The sequence below is a fragment of the Cydia amplana genome, chromosome 9 (genome assembly GCF_948474715.1).
Source record: "Cydia amplana chromosome 9, ilCydAmpl1.1, whole genome shotgun sequence".
Classification (NCBI taxonomy): Eukaryota; Metazoa; Arthropoda; class Insecta; order Lepidoptera; family Tortricidae; genus Cydia; species Cydia amplana.
Genome location: NC_086077.1, coordinates 5,490,606 through 5,507,459, shown reverse-complemented (window position 1 = coordinate 5,507,459; position 16,854 = coordinate 5,490,606). Strand labels below are relative to the sequence as shown.

The following is a 16,854-nucleotide window of genomic DNA, read 5'->3' as shown; positions in this document are numbered from 1 at the left end:
GCGGTAAGGGACATACGACAATATGTCCCTTACGACATTTGAAATTTCCACCGTCGATATGTTCGCGATAAACTCTAAAACGACTAAACGAATTTTTATGCGGTAATCACCTAATAATAAAGTGATTATTGAGGAAAGTTTAGATAGGTACATAATTAGTTAAGTTATGGTTTCATTCATTCATTTGTGTAATCCGTGCGAACCCGGGGCGGGTCGCTAGTTTAGACTATATTTTATATTAGTGAAGGTGACATTCGGATTGCGACTGTAGCGGCTTTATTGCTGCGGCGTTGATTCTGAAGCTTTCACTAACATTTTTTTTTTCATTAATAATGTATTGACCGTTAGAATCGCGACCTTTAAGAGTCAAACGAACCTAGCCTCCGCTATTCAATCGAAGTTAAGCTCTGGTTCGAGTGACTCTTAAGCCTCATCTCTTATATAATGTTGTCAGGAGAAAGCGGCATTGTTGCGAATCATTCCTGAACGTGCTGCCAATATTTTCGACTTTTTATAGGTATGAGTGGGCGGAGACTATAGCTAATAGCTATCTTTTATTCCTTATTTTTAGGGCATGGATCACACATCAATATTCGGCCCTTGTTTTTAGTGAAGTGTTCGGCGTTCAGGGGTTATAATGATAACACAAGAGTCGAGTAAATACTGAATATATTGGTAGAAAACGCTGGCCTTATATACTAAAGTTTTAACAGGCTTAATCGAGTGGAAGTTATGGCAATGGTCATTAACCATTGTATATAAAATTACAGTAAGTCAAGGTTTATGGCATCGTTAACATAATGTTCTGTAAAGTAGTAAAATACATATATGGGAGATAGGTATCAAGTATCAGCTGATAGCAGCTGTGTATGAACTGTGACTACACTACAGCTTTCCCGTTTTTTTTTTTTTTTTTTTTTGAGAAAAAAATATTATCTTTATTTTTTGGCTTAAGTGAACTTATATCAATGGTATACATATTGGTTCTTAAAATTATGAATATAGTAAAAATCTTAATGCTAATTGGATATACAATTTGCTTACATGCCTATTTCTAAGATTACATGTTCCTTATATGGTTATGAAACACATTGTTGCATTAACATGTGTTTACTGTTATTGAAACTGTTAATATGATATTTAATTGTTAGGCATTATAGATTAATTCTCTGTGTCATGGAGATAGTGGTTCCTTATATGGACGGTGGTATGCGATGGGATGTTAGGTTTTCTGTTACATTATTTATCTTATAGCTAAAAGTGCGGTATTGACATTTAGTATGTTTCTTACTTATAATTATTCCTATGTAACATTAGATATACTACTGTAAACAATGCGTTGCTTGCTTTCTTACGTTCTAATAAGGAAGATGGAGATCCTTTTTTGGATTCTGTCAGCTTGGTAAGTTTAAAGGTGATCGGTTTTAAATTGCATTTGTAAAATAAGAAATGTGGATTGTTAGATTATCAGATTAGTTCCGTCGCTTACTTCGCGGATTTGTGTCGGTTGATCCTGGAACTTGTAATTACGTTTGAATTTGACTTGTGTGTTTGTGTGTGTGTTTCTTGTGTCTGGTGTGCCGAAAAGGTGAGTTCTAATAGTAATAGTGCTTTGTTCTGTTTTGGTGTACAATATTTTCTTTTCCTGATACTAATATTTTTAAATTTTGACCTTAGTCTTGAAATACTGTGTAGGGTTAATACTGGGTCCATCCTATCTTTATCTTCCTTTTTTTATTATTATTAAGTTTCCTACGTTATTGTTACATGAATTTTTTTTTTCTTCATATTTTTGTTTTTTAAGTTGTTTTGTCTTAATTAAATTATGTCCAGCGTCCTCCTGGGACTTTTGTAATCTATACTTAAGTTCTAGGGAATAAGAGGTAATATTATAAATTGGGTCTATCTGTTATATATAATTACGGTTCAGTGTAAACTGATATTTTTAGATGCCGAAAAGTGTAATGATTTGAAAAATTTATTTATAATTTTGATAATATGTCATTGACAATGTAAAGGTTGCAATCAAATGTGTGTTGTTTTGTTTTTGTGCTGCATGGCAGGTTTTTTTTTCAATATGTTCTTACTTAATGCTAATATTTGTACCCTGATTTTGAATAACAGTATACGGGTCTTTTATACATTGGGTAATAATAACTATGTGGTTAAAAGGATTTTTCTACATTGGTGACGAAAAACTCGTGTTGTAGTATAATATAATACTCTAAACTTTTAAATTAAGTGGTATTCTTTTGAGTGAAATAAGTTTTGTATTATTTTATTTATTTTATATATATATATATATATATATATATGTTTTTTTTTATTACATTGACCTATTGTAGGTATGGCAAGTAGGTTGTTAGGTATCTTTGCGAATTCTCTTCGACATGTAAACTGGTCATTAACTCATTAATTTATTATTATATTATGGACACAATACAACGTGTATTGTATTTACAAGTAAGGTATTTTTTTTGTGATTTAATTGTTTTTTTTTTCATTAATTTAACTTATTTTTAATTAAGTATGTATTTTTTTTAATTGATTTGTTTATTATTATCACTGTAATTGTAGGTATTTATTTAATGTTGGTATTACGTTTTTTGTTTTTTTTATTTATTTAGTTAATGTTCTTTGTTTTAATTTTATTTTATTCATACATATATTTAGTACATAATTTATTGTATTATTTATTTGTTTTCTTCTCTGTTTTGATTGATAGTTGTTTTTTTATTTATATAGTATAATGCTATATCAGATTTTTATATGTATACTTACATTTTTTTTACAGGCTTTTTTTAACACATGTTTATATTTATAAACATACTATGTGTCCAAGGACCTTCATGCAAGGTAACTCGACCGTATCATGATGTCTCAAGGATTCAGTGCTTGTAAAAGAAAAATGTTATTCTAATGTGTTATAGTGTCTATTATTTTTCTCTGGGTTTTTCAATTATTATTAATATATTTTTTTTTTCATCAGAATTCTTGCTCGTGATTTGTGGAAAATTGTTTGTTAGTGTAATAATTGATCGCTAATGAGCCATTTTGTAATGTCTGCATTGTGACCTAATAATTGTAAGCTGACTTTGTGATACCTGTCACCTGTCTTTTAAAAAGTACACAGCGCCTTTTAATAGCGCTCTCGGTCGGCCGACCTTTTTTTTACATATAACATATTTATTAAGGATACAAAAATTTATAATTTATTATAGCGCGCTAATACATATTACGCGTTAATATGTATTGCCAGACAGTTGTTTTCACACATCGGAACAACAAAAAACCTTTCCGTGTGCCCAAGGACCGCTGCAATTGAGAGCTCGCTCGAATTGTTTAGGTTTCAAGGGTTATTGCCTGGTTGTATCCTGGTGTACCTTGCTTACAATTTTTTTCCACGAGCTACCCCATTTTGAAAGGAAATCATCATTTTGAAAACTTAAAGCATATAAGAGTCACAATAACTTTTAGTTGATCAGGCTAATTGTTGGTTGCAACACTTATCTGATTTAACTTTCTCAATGTGATATTTATATTTTTCCTTCCCTTTTATTTTATTTATTTGTCTTTCATTATATTCATTTTATACCTACTCGTATATAAATTGACGCCTTAATTTTCATATTATATGTTGTGAATTATTTTTTAGTTTAAAACTCTAATAATGCGTCAAATGTATGAACTGTTTATGGTTATTTATTTTTCTTCTTTCTCTGTAGGTAGTCGAAATTTGAGATGACATAGCATGTGTTGCTTGTTCATCCGTATTGGGTGACGTGTGACGAGCACGCGTGACGCGGCCTTCACAAGTCTGGTGCATTCCATTAATCATATGTTTAAGTTGATTAGTAGTTACTGTTGTTATGTTTGTGTTACTTTGTATGTTTTGTTGTTATTGGTAATTTGTTGGATGTGAATATTGATTTTCTAATTTAATTTTTGTATTATTTCTTATTGTTAGGTTGGTATTAACTATTTGTATACTTTGAATTGTGTGTGTTGTCTGTGGCAGCTGACTCTCTCTTGCATTGAAGATGGCGTCGGTAACACTTATTATTGTTAGTGCTCCCACAAATATTAATCTAATAAATATATAAAAAGTCGTCAAGTGTTTCTTTCCACAACATGGTGTCAGAAGTGTTGTGATACTGATGAGTGACACAGAAGAAAACACGCAAGTCAAGCGAAAGCGAGACAAGGTCACACAAGGAAAACCTAAAACATCGGCAATGGCGGATGGAACTGAAGATCTCGGAATCAAGCCGCATGTGCTTGGTACATCTTTACCGAAGCTCATGATCTCGTCGGACACCACAAATAATAATGCAGAAGAATGGAAGAGGTGGTGGCAGCGGTTTGAAATATATTTATTGGCATCGGGACTTGACAAGGCGGAAGACAAGAGAAAAATAGCGATCATGTTGCACTCGATGGGCGCTAAAGGTTTGGAAATATTCAATTCTTTCAGCTTAGAATTCGACAAATGTCAATTGGCAGAAGTAAAAAAGAAGTTTGACACACATTTTGAACCACAAAAGAACCTAACCATGACTCGATATATGTTTTTCACACGGAAGCAGATGAAATCTGAAAACATCGATGATTTCATAACTGATTTAGAAAATAAAAGCAAAGATTGTGAATTTAAAGAGCTTAGGGAATCTCTCGTCAGAGATATTTTTATTGCAAACATGAGTTCAGAACTATCACATGTGCGACAACGGCTATTACAAGAGCCCAATTTGTCTTATTCCAGAACACGCGAGCTTGCAAAAGCTGTCATTGCGGCTCAACAAGATTCAGACAGAATAGTACAGGAAAGCACCGGCACACAGAATGTGTTGCAATTGAGGGGCAGAAGCAGTAACCGTGGTAGCAGTCATCACAGATCAAACAGTCAGTCAAGACATTCAACGTCAAGTCAGTCAGCGTCAAGAAGTCAGTCAGCATCAAGAAGTCAGTCAGCGTCAAGAAATCAGTCAATGTCAAGGAATCGGTCAAGTCAATCAACGTCGGGATACCAGTCGTCGAGTCAACCACAATATACCCAGTCAGCTTCATCAAGATCGTGGCAGAGAGGTCAACATCAACAGTCTACATGCACGCGCTGTGGGCAGGTCCATCGCTTCAAGTGTCCAGCAGCCAACGTACAATGCAGGTCATGTAACTCTTATGGTCACTATGCTAAATTTTGCTTTAAAAATAAAACTATTAGACAACTTGAAGTAGACGACCTCAATGATGAAAATGCTTATTGCTCTGAGAGGTTATTTGTGGGGCAAGTAAAAAACAAAAATAGAAATAAAAAGTCTTGGTACTTAAAAGTCAATGTCAATGGTAGAGATATTAATTGCCTTTTGGATACAGGAGCAGAATTGGATTTGATGTCATTACACACTTACAAAAGTTTAGGTCTTAACAATCTAGTTGAAACAAGTCTTACAGCTAATGCATATAGAGGTCAACTACCGATTATAGGTGAAACTGAATTGGAATGTCATTTTAATGACCGTGTTGAAAAAATTACCTTTGCGGTCACAACCGTAAATGGTGAAACAATATTAGGCCTAGACACATGTGATCGAATAGGTATAGTCAAACGTGTGTATCACCTAACTGAAGAAGTAATAAAAGAAAGTAATTGTCAAATGCTTACACAATACAATGATGTTTTCCAGGGTCTGGGGTGCCTGCCTCCTGTCTGTCATCTGAAACTGAAGCCAGATGCTGTGCCATGCATTGATCCTCCAAGGAAGGTACCATTTGCGCTACTGAAGGATCTACGTGATGAGCTGGATCGTATGGAGAGCATGAAAGTCATTGAAAAAGTCACCAAACCAACGGCATGGGTCAACTCGGTGGTAGTCACTGTCAAGTCAACAGGTCAGCCTAGAATATGTCTAGATCCTAGAAATTTGAACAAAAATATTATGAGAGAACATTATCCATTAAAAAACATTGATGAGATTAGGTCACAATTGAAAGGTGCTACTTGTTTTTCACACCTTGATGCGTTCTCAGGATTTTGGTCTTTGAAACTTGATGAGGAGAGTTCAGAACTTTGCACATTCCAAACTCCCTTTGGCAGATATAAATATCTTAGATTACCGTTTGGCATAAATGCATCAACAGAGATTTTTTATAGAGTTATTAGTGAACTATTTGGTGACATAGAGGGTGTTCTCATTTTTGTAGATGATTTTTTAGTTTATGGAGAGACACCAGAGATTCATAATCAGAGACTTAAAAAAGTGCTAGATAGGGCTAGACAAGTCAATTTAAAATTAAATAAGTCAAAATGCAAATTCGGAGTGTCGGAAGTAGAATTTTTAGGATATATTTTTAACCGAGACGGTGTCAAAGTCAGTCAGGAAAGAGTCAAAGCGATCAAGGAAATGCCAAGTCCAAGTAATGTTAAAGAATTACAAAGATTTCTCGGGATGGTAAATTTTGTAGGATGTTTCATTGATAATTTGTCGGCAAAGACCACACTCATGAGAACTTTGTTAAAAAAAGACGTTCCCTGGCAGTGGGACAGTAACTATGAAAGAGAGTATTGTGAATTAAAAGAAATAATATGTAATACACCAGTCTTAGTACACTATGATGTCAATTTACCTCTGATTTTGTCAGTTGACTCGTCCAAGTCAGCGATAGGTGCTGTAATTATGCAAAATAATAGGCCAATTGCATATAGTTCTAGAACACTAACTAAGTCACAAGAAAATTTTGCACAAATTGAAAAAGAGCTATTTGCAATTCAATTTGGATGTTGTAAATTCAATCAATATGTCTATGGACGTAAAGTCATAGTGCACACGGATCATAAACCGTTAGTTTATCTGTTTAAAAAACCTTTGCATGAGGTACCGGCAAGACTGCAGCGTATGATGTTAACTTTGCAGAAGTATGATTTAGAAGTGATTCACATACCTGGCAAGGAGATGTATATATCTGATACTTTGTCTAGAGCAGCTATGAAAGACCATTTTATTCCAGAAAATGAATCTGATATGTCTTACCATGTCAATTTAGTCGAGTCAAATTTGGCGATCAGTCAAGAGTACAAAAATAAATTGAAACGGGCAACCATTGATGACGAAACTCTTCAACTGTTAAAAAAATATTATTTTGAAGGATGGCCCAGTAGTAAAGATAAAATCAATTCATTAGTCAAACCATATTGGAACATGCAGGGTGAAATTCATGTTATAGGAGATTTAGTGTTCAAAGGGTCAAATTTAATTGTTCCGAAATCCATGCAAAAAGAAATATTAAATAAATTGCATGAAGGTCATCAAGGGATAAATAAGTGTCTAAGATTAGCTAGATATTCATTATATTGGTCTAACATGTCTGCTGATATAAAAAATGCAGTGGAGCAATGTGACGTCTGTGCCAAGTTCAAGCCTTGTAATCAAAAAGAACCTTTAAAGAACTATGAAATTAGCAAATATCCTTGGCAAAGAGTCGGCATTGATCTAATGCATTTTGATAACTTAACCTATATTGTAGTAACTGATTATTACTCAAAGTACATAGAGACAGCCTTGTTAAAAAATAATAGTACAGCTCAAAATGTCATAATAAATTTGAAGTCAATATTTGCCAGACATGGGATACCTATGACATTAGTGTCAGATGGTGGTCCTCCCTTTCAGTCATCAGAATTTAAATCATTTTTATATGAATGGGACATAAACCATATAGTGACAGCTCCTTATCATTCTAACTCCAATGGTCAGGCAGAAAGTTCTGTCAAAATCATAAAAAACATATTTAAAAAATGTAAAGAAGATGGATCAGATCCTTACTTAGCTTTATTGCAGTATAGAAATACAGCTAAAAATCATATGTTGTCACCAGCTGAGTTATTAATGTCTAGAAAATTAAGAAGTAAAATACCAGTAAATTTTAACAAACTCAGACCTAAAGTTGTAACATTTAACGAATACAAGCAATCAGCTGTTAAAAATAATGAAGAGATGTCTAGATATTATGATAGGAATGCTAAATCATTGTCCATATTGTATCCAGGTGACCAGGTTTATTATAAGAAAAATCCACACAGTACTTGGGAAAAGGCTGTAATTGTAAAACGGTTAAGTAATAATAGGTCATATGTGATAAAAACTGATAATGATGTAACTTATGTAAGAAATAGGATTCATCTTATTCATAACTATAGTATCTTGAACAGTGACTTGACACAATCGTCTCCCATGCGATCTTGCTCACCACGAGGGGAAAGAAGTATGGAAGTGGCAGAGGCAAGACAGGAGACGGATACTCCAGCATCAGTAATGACTGATCACCGGGTGACTAGATCAGGACGTACTGTTATACCTCCAAAGCGTTATATAACAGAAATTTAAAATATAGTTTTGTAGTTGTAGTTTTGTAAGCTATTTCATAAAAATGTAAACAGTCGTACTTAAACATAAACACATTAAATTTTAGTAATGACTTTAGAGACCAGTTAAAGGGATAGACTGTAATGTTTAGATGTGTAGATCATTTTATTGTTAAAACTTAGCTAACTCAAAGACTAACATAGCATGTTATAAAGATGAGTTAAACAAGAGACTGGTCATTAATGTAATTATGATGTATAACGTAAACTTAAGGAAAGGGATGTTAGGTTGGTATTAACTATTTGTATACTTTGAATTGTGTGTGTTGTCTGTGGCAGCTGACTCTCTCTTGCATTGAAGATGGCGTCGGTAACACTTATTATTGTTAGTGCTCCCACAAATATTAATCTAATAAATATATAAAAAGTCGTCAAGTGTTTCTTTCCACAACACTTATATTTGGTTATTATAAGTTTATGAGAGTGGTGACTGGCTGATGGCATTTTCTTATTTTTATGCAATAACTAATTAGTTAAGTAGTAGATTCGTGGATTGAATATTATTGATATATAAATGTAAGTTAATGTATGTTAATGTAAGATTGTTATTTATTTTATTTTTGATTTAAAAACAAAATATTTACTGAGATTGACTACATGTCATAGAAATAAGTTATATCGATAACTAACACAAAAAATTAAATCAAATTTGTAAATCAGATAATAATAAAAAATAGATTATAATTCGCATTAAAGGTATTAAAGTATATGTAAGTTGAAATTATTTGACCTTATAAAAAAAATAATATTCTGTGTAAGTAATGTTTTCATGTATAAAATAATAATGTGTTTTCTAACAGTAATGGAGTGTTAACATACCAAATACTTCTATTTTACCAACAAAAGTTTGATTGATTAATTGCAAAAGTGAAATGATTTGATTGAGCTTCTTTTGAAAAACACGAAATTAATCTGTAACTGATTAAGAGGGCATTTGCAAAAATATATTAAATTATGTTACCAATTGAAAACCAAATGGTGTGGAAGCTAACTTTTTGAACGTTAAATTGGATAATCATTTGAAATATCATAAGTGATGTTGTTTAATGTGTGGAATAGTAGATTCTAGTGTTTCTCGGTTAGTTCAAGTTAATGTTAGGTTTGCGTGTTAGTGGTTTTGTCTTTAGGTTGGGAAATGGGTTTTATTTTGTAATGTTAGGTTAGTTTGTTAGTGTTAGTGTTAGTGGTGGGTGGTGGATGGTGGGTTAGTGGTTTGTTTTGTTTTAAACGAAGCTAAATAATGTTATTGTTGGGGTAGTTTTTTTTTTATTGTGGTCTTTAAGATACCTATATGAAGATATATATGTTAAGTTAATTGCAAAGATGGAAATAATGGAATGCACCCCCGTCTTTGTTATTTAAAATTGCTGATTGTATACAGTTGTTTGAGTTAATCATGCGACGCGTTATGTGCTTTGTTTGTTTAAATTTTGTTTATGTGTTTTAATTCACGAATGATGCACTGGTTGAAATTATTGATGGATATAGAAAATGTTTTTGTTTTATTACTTCTTTTATTTTAATTAGTTGTTGATATTTAATTTTATCTATATGTATGTTTTATTACTTGTTTTATTTTAATAAGTTGTTGATATTTACTTTTATCTATATGTACATATATAACCATATTATTTTTTGCTGTGAAAAAAAATATTTTTTTTTTGTTTACTTTAAAATTAATTACTTGTGGTTAGCTGGTGAATATATATATATTTTTTACATATATTCATGTTTTGTTTTTCGTCATCAAGTAGTAATCGTAAATTAATTATAATTAATAGATGAATAGATAGTAGAATTTGGAATATCGCTCGCAGAAGTGTCTGCATGTTTAAAGAATAGTTTATACATTATTAAGATTATGGTTTAGATTTAATAGACTATATTTAATGATAATTTTCGAGAGAGAGAGTGGAAAAAAAAATGTGTAAAGAAGATTATTTAGTTTGATGTAGGTACCTTTGTCCAGTCTTCATCCTGGTCTTCTATTGTAGTATTATTGGTGGTTATGGTCGCTTGGATGTGGCGTGTGGCTCGCCCTTTATTCTTCTTCCTTGACGTGTTGGCTTGGTGGTGTTGCTGAGTATGCTGTACTGGCGGGGTTGGCGGTTGGAGTCGATGGCGGGTATGTGGCTGCTTCCTTGTCCATTGTGCTGTTCTTGTGGGCTGTCCATCATTGTTTACCTTTATTGTTACTGTGATCGTATTCCCGCACTGGGCTGAAGCTGTGCTCGGTTCCATAGTTGTTCAGGGTCGTAGCTGCGCAACGCAGTCTAGTGCTGTGCTTAGTGGTGCTGGCTAGCTGGCTTGCTGGGTGACTGGGTGGCTGGCTGGATGGCTGGGCGGCGCAACTTAGATGATTCCGAAGGTCCGAAGATTCTGAAGGCTGCTGAGCAGTTCCACTGGCAGGGTCGCCATGAAGTGTTCGGCGTTCAGGGGTTATAATGATAACACAAGAGTCGAGTAAATACTGAATATATTGGTAGAAAACGCTGGCCTTATATACTAAAGTTTTAACAGGCTTAATCGAGTGGAAGTTATGGCAATGGTCATTAACCATTGTATATAAAATTACAGTAAGTCAAGGTTTATGGCATCGTTAACATAATGTTCTGTAAAGTAGTAAAATACATATATGGGAGATAGGTATCAAGTATCAGCTGATAGCAGCTGTGTATGAACTGTGACTACACTACATTAGGGTTCCGTACCCAAAGGGTAAAAACGGGACCCTATTACTAAGACTTCGCTGTCCGTCCGTCTGTCACCAGGCTGTATCTCACGAACAGCTACACAGCCAGCACACAGCTACAGCTAGACAGCTAGACAGTTGAAATTTTCACAGATGATGTATTTCTGTTGCCGCTATAACAACAAATACTAAAAACAGAATAAAATAAAGATTTAAGTGGGGCTCCCATACAACAAACGTGATTTTTGACCGAAGTTAAGCAACGTCGGGCGGGGTCAGTACTTGGATGGGTGACCGTTTTTTTGCTTGTTTTGCTCTATTTTTTCTTGATGGTGCGGAACCCTCCATGCGCGTGTCCGACTCGCACTTGGCCGGTTTTTTATTCGAGGATCATATTTCATACATACTCGTATTAAGATTCCTTACAAGGTCAACAAAGCCCTTAATCTGTAGACTTGTTGCCGGATAGTTGTACCAGAGCCTTAAAACTGAAGAGGGTAAACGACCATTACTCCATACAAATGTTTTCCCATCTTCGTGCATAGATAGATTCGTTTGCGTATTATGATGATGACTGGTAAAAACTATGCTATGTCCTGCCTCGGGTCTCAAACTATTTTCATACCAAATATCATCTTAATCGGTTCAGCGGTTTAAGCGTGAGGAGGTAACAGAGAGTTACTTTTGTATTTATAATATTAACTAGCGACCCACGGTTTCGCACAGGTTAACAAATTATACATAAACCTTCCTCTTGAATCACTCTTATCTATTTAAAAAAAACCGCATCAAAATCCGTTGCGTAGTTTTAAAGATTTTTTTCTTCTTCTTTCTGCTCACGATTTCCATTACGTGAGATGATTATAATGATTGATTTTGGAATCATGTCAGTTAAATAACTGTCATTCACGCGGGCGTCTCGCTCGCACTAATACTTGTGCGGACAAGTCTGAGCGAAATTAACGCTAGGTAACTAATATGATCCCAATCATCATCATAATCTTCCTCGCGTTGTCCCGGCATTTTGCCACGGCTCATGGGAGCCTGGGGTCCGCTTGGCAACTAATCCCAGTAATTGGCGTGGGCACTAGTTTTTACGAAAGCGACTGCCATCTGACCTTCCAACCCAGAGGGTAAACTAGGCCCGTATTGGGATTAGTCCGGTTTCCCACTAATATGATCCCAATATCATTCTAAAATCGATTTGATGTCAGTGCGCATTCAAATAGGCCTGTACCAGGCGTGGCTCACTCCGCAATTTTGTCGCGTCACTACAAGTACATGCGGCCCACACCAATTTTGCTGTCTAGCCATAGTAGTTGCCGCGCACCGCTACGGAACGGCCTGCTCGCACTTGTCATATCTGTCGTAATAGACGCGTTTTGTTAGAGAGTGAATAATCTTCTGTACCTAGTACTATTATTTATTTTGTGCCTGTACCTAACAAGGGTTGTGTTACAGGGAGCTGTGTCAGATGATACGCAACCATTCGGCTGCGCCTCCGTTCTGCGTGCCCAATTACCACAAGCTTTACGAAGACGCCTCTGTAAGTAACATAATATTATAGTATAATTTAAAATAAATTTAAAAGTGGAAAAATTACTGTCTTGGGTGAGACTTGAACTTACGGCCTCTGGATCGATACTCCAGTGCTCTGCCATCTGAGCCACCAAGACCTCATCCATAGTCAGCAAATATTTCCAACATATGGGTCAAGGGGACCCGAGCGACATGATCTAATACAAGACAGTAATTTTTCCACTTTTAAATTTATTCTGAGCTTAGGTAATAGCATCGTTCGCAGACGTTTGAAATGTAACTGCTTGTTAAAAATTAAAAATATTATAGCATAATTTCTTCCATATTAGTTTCACTTTTTTGTAGGTGGCCTGTAGCTTTGTAGGTACCTCTTATTTTTGCATTAGAAAAGTGTGAAAATTCTTGACGTGTCTTTACAAAAAAACATAAAATAATGATAACTATTACTTATGAGACCAAAAGAATGTAAATACATGTCCCTGCTATATAATTGTTACATATTTGCTGTGTTTTTTTTTTCAAAAGTGTTTTTCGATAAAAAGACATGTCAAGATTATTTACCTTTTTTCTAATGCTATAAAAAACGAGGTATGGGTAGGTAATAACACAATCATATTTTGCAACCAGAACCTAACTCACTAGGCCATTGTCAAATACCTGAATAACTAAGAAATTGTTGATCCCTTTTTATTTTGATAATTTTCCCTACTAAAACTTGTGTTACGGCAAAAGTCACTAAGAAGCAGAAGACTTTTGGGCAGTCTAAATTTGCAACAAAATGAGTCGAATTCTGTCCACATAATACTTATAGGAGTTATAGGAATACCGCTGTTTATAAAACCGACTGTCTAAACGACTGAAGAAATTTGACAAGTGAAGGCCGAATACACTCTTGTTCGTCTCTAAAACATTTAAATTTTATCATACGATTTAATTAATACAGAATCAATGTAATTGTGACTTGGATTTGATTTATCACTTGTACCTATTTAAAATTCTCCTTTTGGATTTTCTACATTTACCTACCTACATAGTTACTTTAATTTTGGCAGCATCGGTTTCATGAAATAATTGCTCTAAACTCCGTCTAGAGGATTCCTAGTCTATGGTTTAATCAGTAGAACGCTTGAACTTGAAACTGCTTACCTAACCTATCAAACTTTTCTCTAAGTTCAGCCCCTATTTGTTGACCCTTCCACCCATATTTACTTCGGACCTTCTAGCAAATCAATCGAATAATTGATGAAATTAGTATACTCAGTATACTAAACCCTGAAAATCAACGTCCGATCAGAATGTTCTACATGAAATGGAATTCAATAAAACCAGTCAATCCAACGATAAGGAAGCAACCATCCCTTGCTAACAATAGGGTTTCATTTCCACTAACGACCAATACGAGTACGTATAAAGTTCACGAATCACAAATAAGTTCACCAAAAATAAGTTCACGAATTAGCGGAAATTGTAAAGTTGCGTCACATTTATCGCGGTCTGTAAAACTCATAATCTTCCTGGCGTTGTCCCGGCATTTTTCCACGGCTCATGGGAGCCTGGGGTCCGCTTGGCAACTAAGCGGTCTGTAAAACTGTAGGGGTAATATAAGTACGACGTACCTAAGTATAGGTACGAGTATGTAAGTTGTCTCCAAAATATGCAATCAACATTTGAACCTTATATCTGAATCCCGTCGGTTGCTACGGGTTGGCGGTAAGAATAAATGAAACTGTAGTTTTTAAAATAACGAACTAAATTTATTCTCCCTTAACTTCCGCCGCAAGCACACGAATACGTCGTAGGGTAGGGTACGTTCTAGGCCGGTACTGATTTTGCTCCGAGGACAGTTCCACCACGCAAGTACTCCCCTGAAGCTGCCGGAGCCACTGCGGGTTGGGAGACGGAGACGGACGAGCTGAGGGACGTCAGCTGGGGCCGCTCAGGAACTGCCGGACCGGTCTTCTCGGCTACGGTTCTAGCCGTAACTAGGCTCCCTGGAATTTATTTCCATTGTGTGAAGAAAAGTTCTTAATATGTCTCCGCTGACTGTACCCGGCACGACAAGAAACAAAGCGAGAAGCAGTACTGCGTGATGATGATGGTGAAAGTTTGGTGATGTGCGGAATGGTACAGTCAGACGGAGTTTACACTTTGCACTGATGTTAAATATAAAATAACAAGTTATAAAACAAAACTGAGTATAGGATCTAACGGTCAAATTTTGAATTTAATAATTACTGGAAATTAAATTAACTTAAAATAGACTTTAAAGAAACACAATTTAGCAATTAAACAAGATGTATTAAGAGTGAAATGTATGCAAGAGTACTAGAATTAAGTGGCAAGAAAAATCACACAAAAAAGTAGCATAGCGAAATAGCCGTTACAAATAACATTTAAATCTACCTGCTTAGAATAAGCGTAAGAAATGTTCAACACTTACCCAAAGGGGATTTTAATTAAACACTAAAAAATGATTCCATTTGCACTAAACGAGTACAGTAACGGAATGAATAAATAAAATCGAACATATTAATTCTCGCCGGGCACGACAGACGTCGCTGCGCGAAGGCAAGCGAGCGTGCGCCGGCGACGAAAGCTAGATCTGTCCTGACTCATCGAATCGCGCGCGGGCCCGCGCGGAGAGAGGGTCCGCGGGACGGGAACGCCGCTAGCCGGTTTACTTCGAACAAAAGAGTGTTGCACGAAGTACAGTGAGTCTCAATTAAAAGGAACAGTTTTGTATAAAAAATATTAAAGTGTTATAAGTTATTTATAAATCTAATTTAATTTTATAAATGTAACCTAGGTTACGTAACGTATCTACGTTACACGGTGCACACCCGTCGGTGTGCTTTTCAGATCAATCGGTGTGTCGGTAACTGCGATTCTAATCAAATAATGCTATGGTGACATCAGGTTGGTCTAGACACGGAGACCGTAGTAGACCTTTTCGATACCGTAGTGCAGACTCGTAGTAATTAAATAAATATTTGGGGAAGTTGAAGGAAGCGCGAACCTATCGGACGCTCCGAGCTTTCAGCCCTATTCTTTTTGATCTGACCCATTCGGGGTATTCAAGACGGTTCACTCCATGAACTCCTTCATTTTAACTGGATCTGGCATGAGGGGTGGGGGGAAATGACCGGACGGGATAGTCTTATGTATCTTTCAGTAGGAGTAGCAGCGAAAGCGCTATTATTGTCTGTCTTTATCACAGTCTCACATTTTTTTTTATTCCCCACCATAAATTAGTATGGATTATGGTGGGCAACAAATAAATTCGACCAATTATATTTGTGTCGCATTGCCTATGTTTTGTCCCTCACGGAGGCACACTACCACTTCTATAGGATCCTACCTACTATGGTTCACTCACGATTCACGTATACAAAAAGCATTGTTAAAAATTGTGTAGTGTACGGAACCCTTGAAACTTGAAACCTTGAGTCCGACTCGCACTTGACCAGTTTTTATTGTCACGTTACTCTATTTGTATTGTCACTAGGTACCAATAGAAGCGGCTCATCTGTACGACGCAGTGGTACTCTGGGCCAGGGCTGCCACCGCCGCGATGCGGGCAGGGCTGCCGGCAACCGACGGGGCCACCCTGATGAAGCTTCTTAGACCCACTACCTACCGCTCTGTTCAGGGATTTGATGTAAGTTTTATGTAGGTACATCTTTGAAGTGAAAACTTCTTTAGTGGCGCTGTGCACTTTTTGAGGTGGGAAAAAAATGTTAAACTCCAGACAGCGTAAGACGATCACGTGACCGTAAGATTTAGATGGCCACTCATTTAGATGGCAATTAAATCAATAAAGAAAAACTCAATGACATTACATGAAAAACTGTTACATGTAATGTCATTGAGTTTTTCTTTATTGATTTAAATGCCATCTAGTGAGTTTCGCTCTAACTGGTATTAATATAACTCGAGTACTAACAGTGATGTGCTTAGGGGTTTCAAGTATTTAACGCTAACGCTAGATGGCGTTAACCTCTATTATACAGTGCATTTTGCACTAGTCATTGAGTTTTCACTTCTGCCGGCACTCTGAGTGCAACCCCTTGTTTTTTTTTCACACACTTTTATTTATCTTCACCGCGTTATTTAATATTTATCGAAGGATTACTTTGCTTATTTGGTAGCATTCCAATAGTGTGTTGAAATTGATCGTATAACGTACGTAGATTATTGCCACGTG

At 35.6% G+C, this 16,854-nt stretch overlaps 1 protein-coding gene across 1 annotated transcript in view; it reads left to right on the top strand.

The window, feature by feature from the left end:
* Nucleotides 1-16,854, top strand: part of LOC134650984 (guanylate cyclase 32E-like) — a 144,111-nt gene that overhangs the window by 49,764 nt on the left and 77,493 nt on the right. The window contains exons 8-9 of the mRNA XM_063505951.1: nucleotides 12,573-12,657; nucleotides 16,156-16,308. Of these exons, the coding sequence (XP_063362021.1) occupies nucleotides 12,573-12,657; nucleotides 16,156-16,308 (238 nt within the window). The remainder of the gene's footprint in view (nucleotides 1-12,572; nucleotides 12,658-16,155; nucleotides 16,309-16,854) is intronic.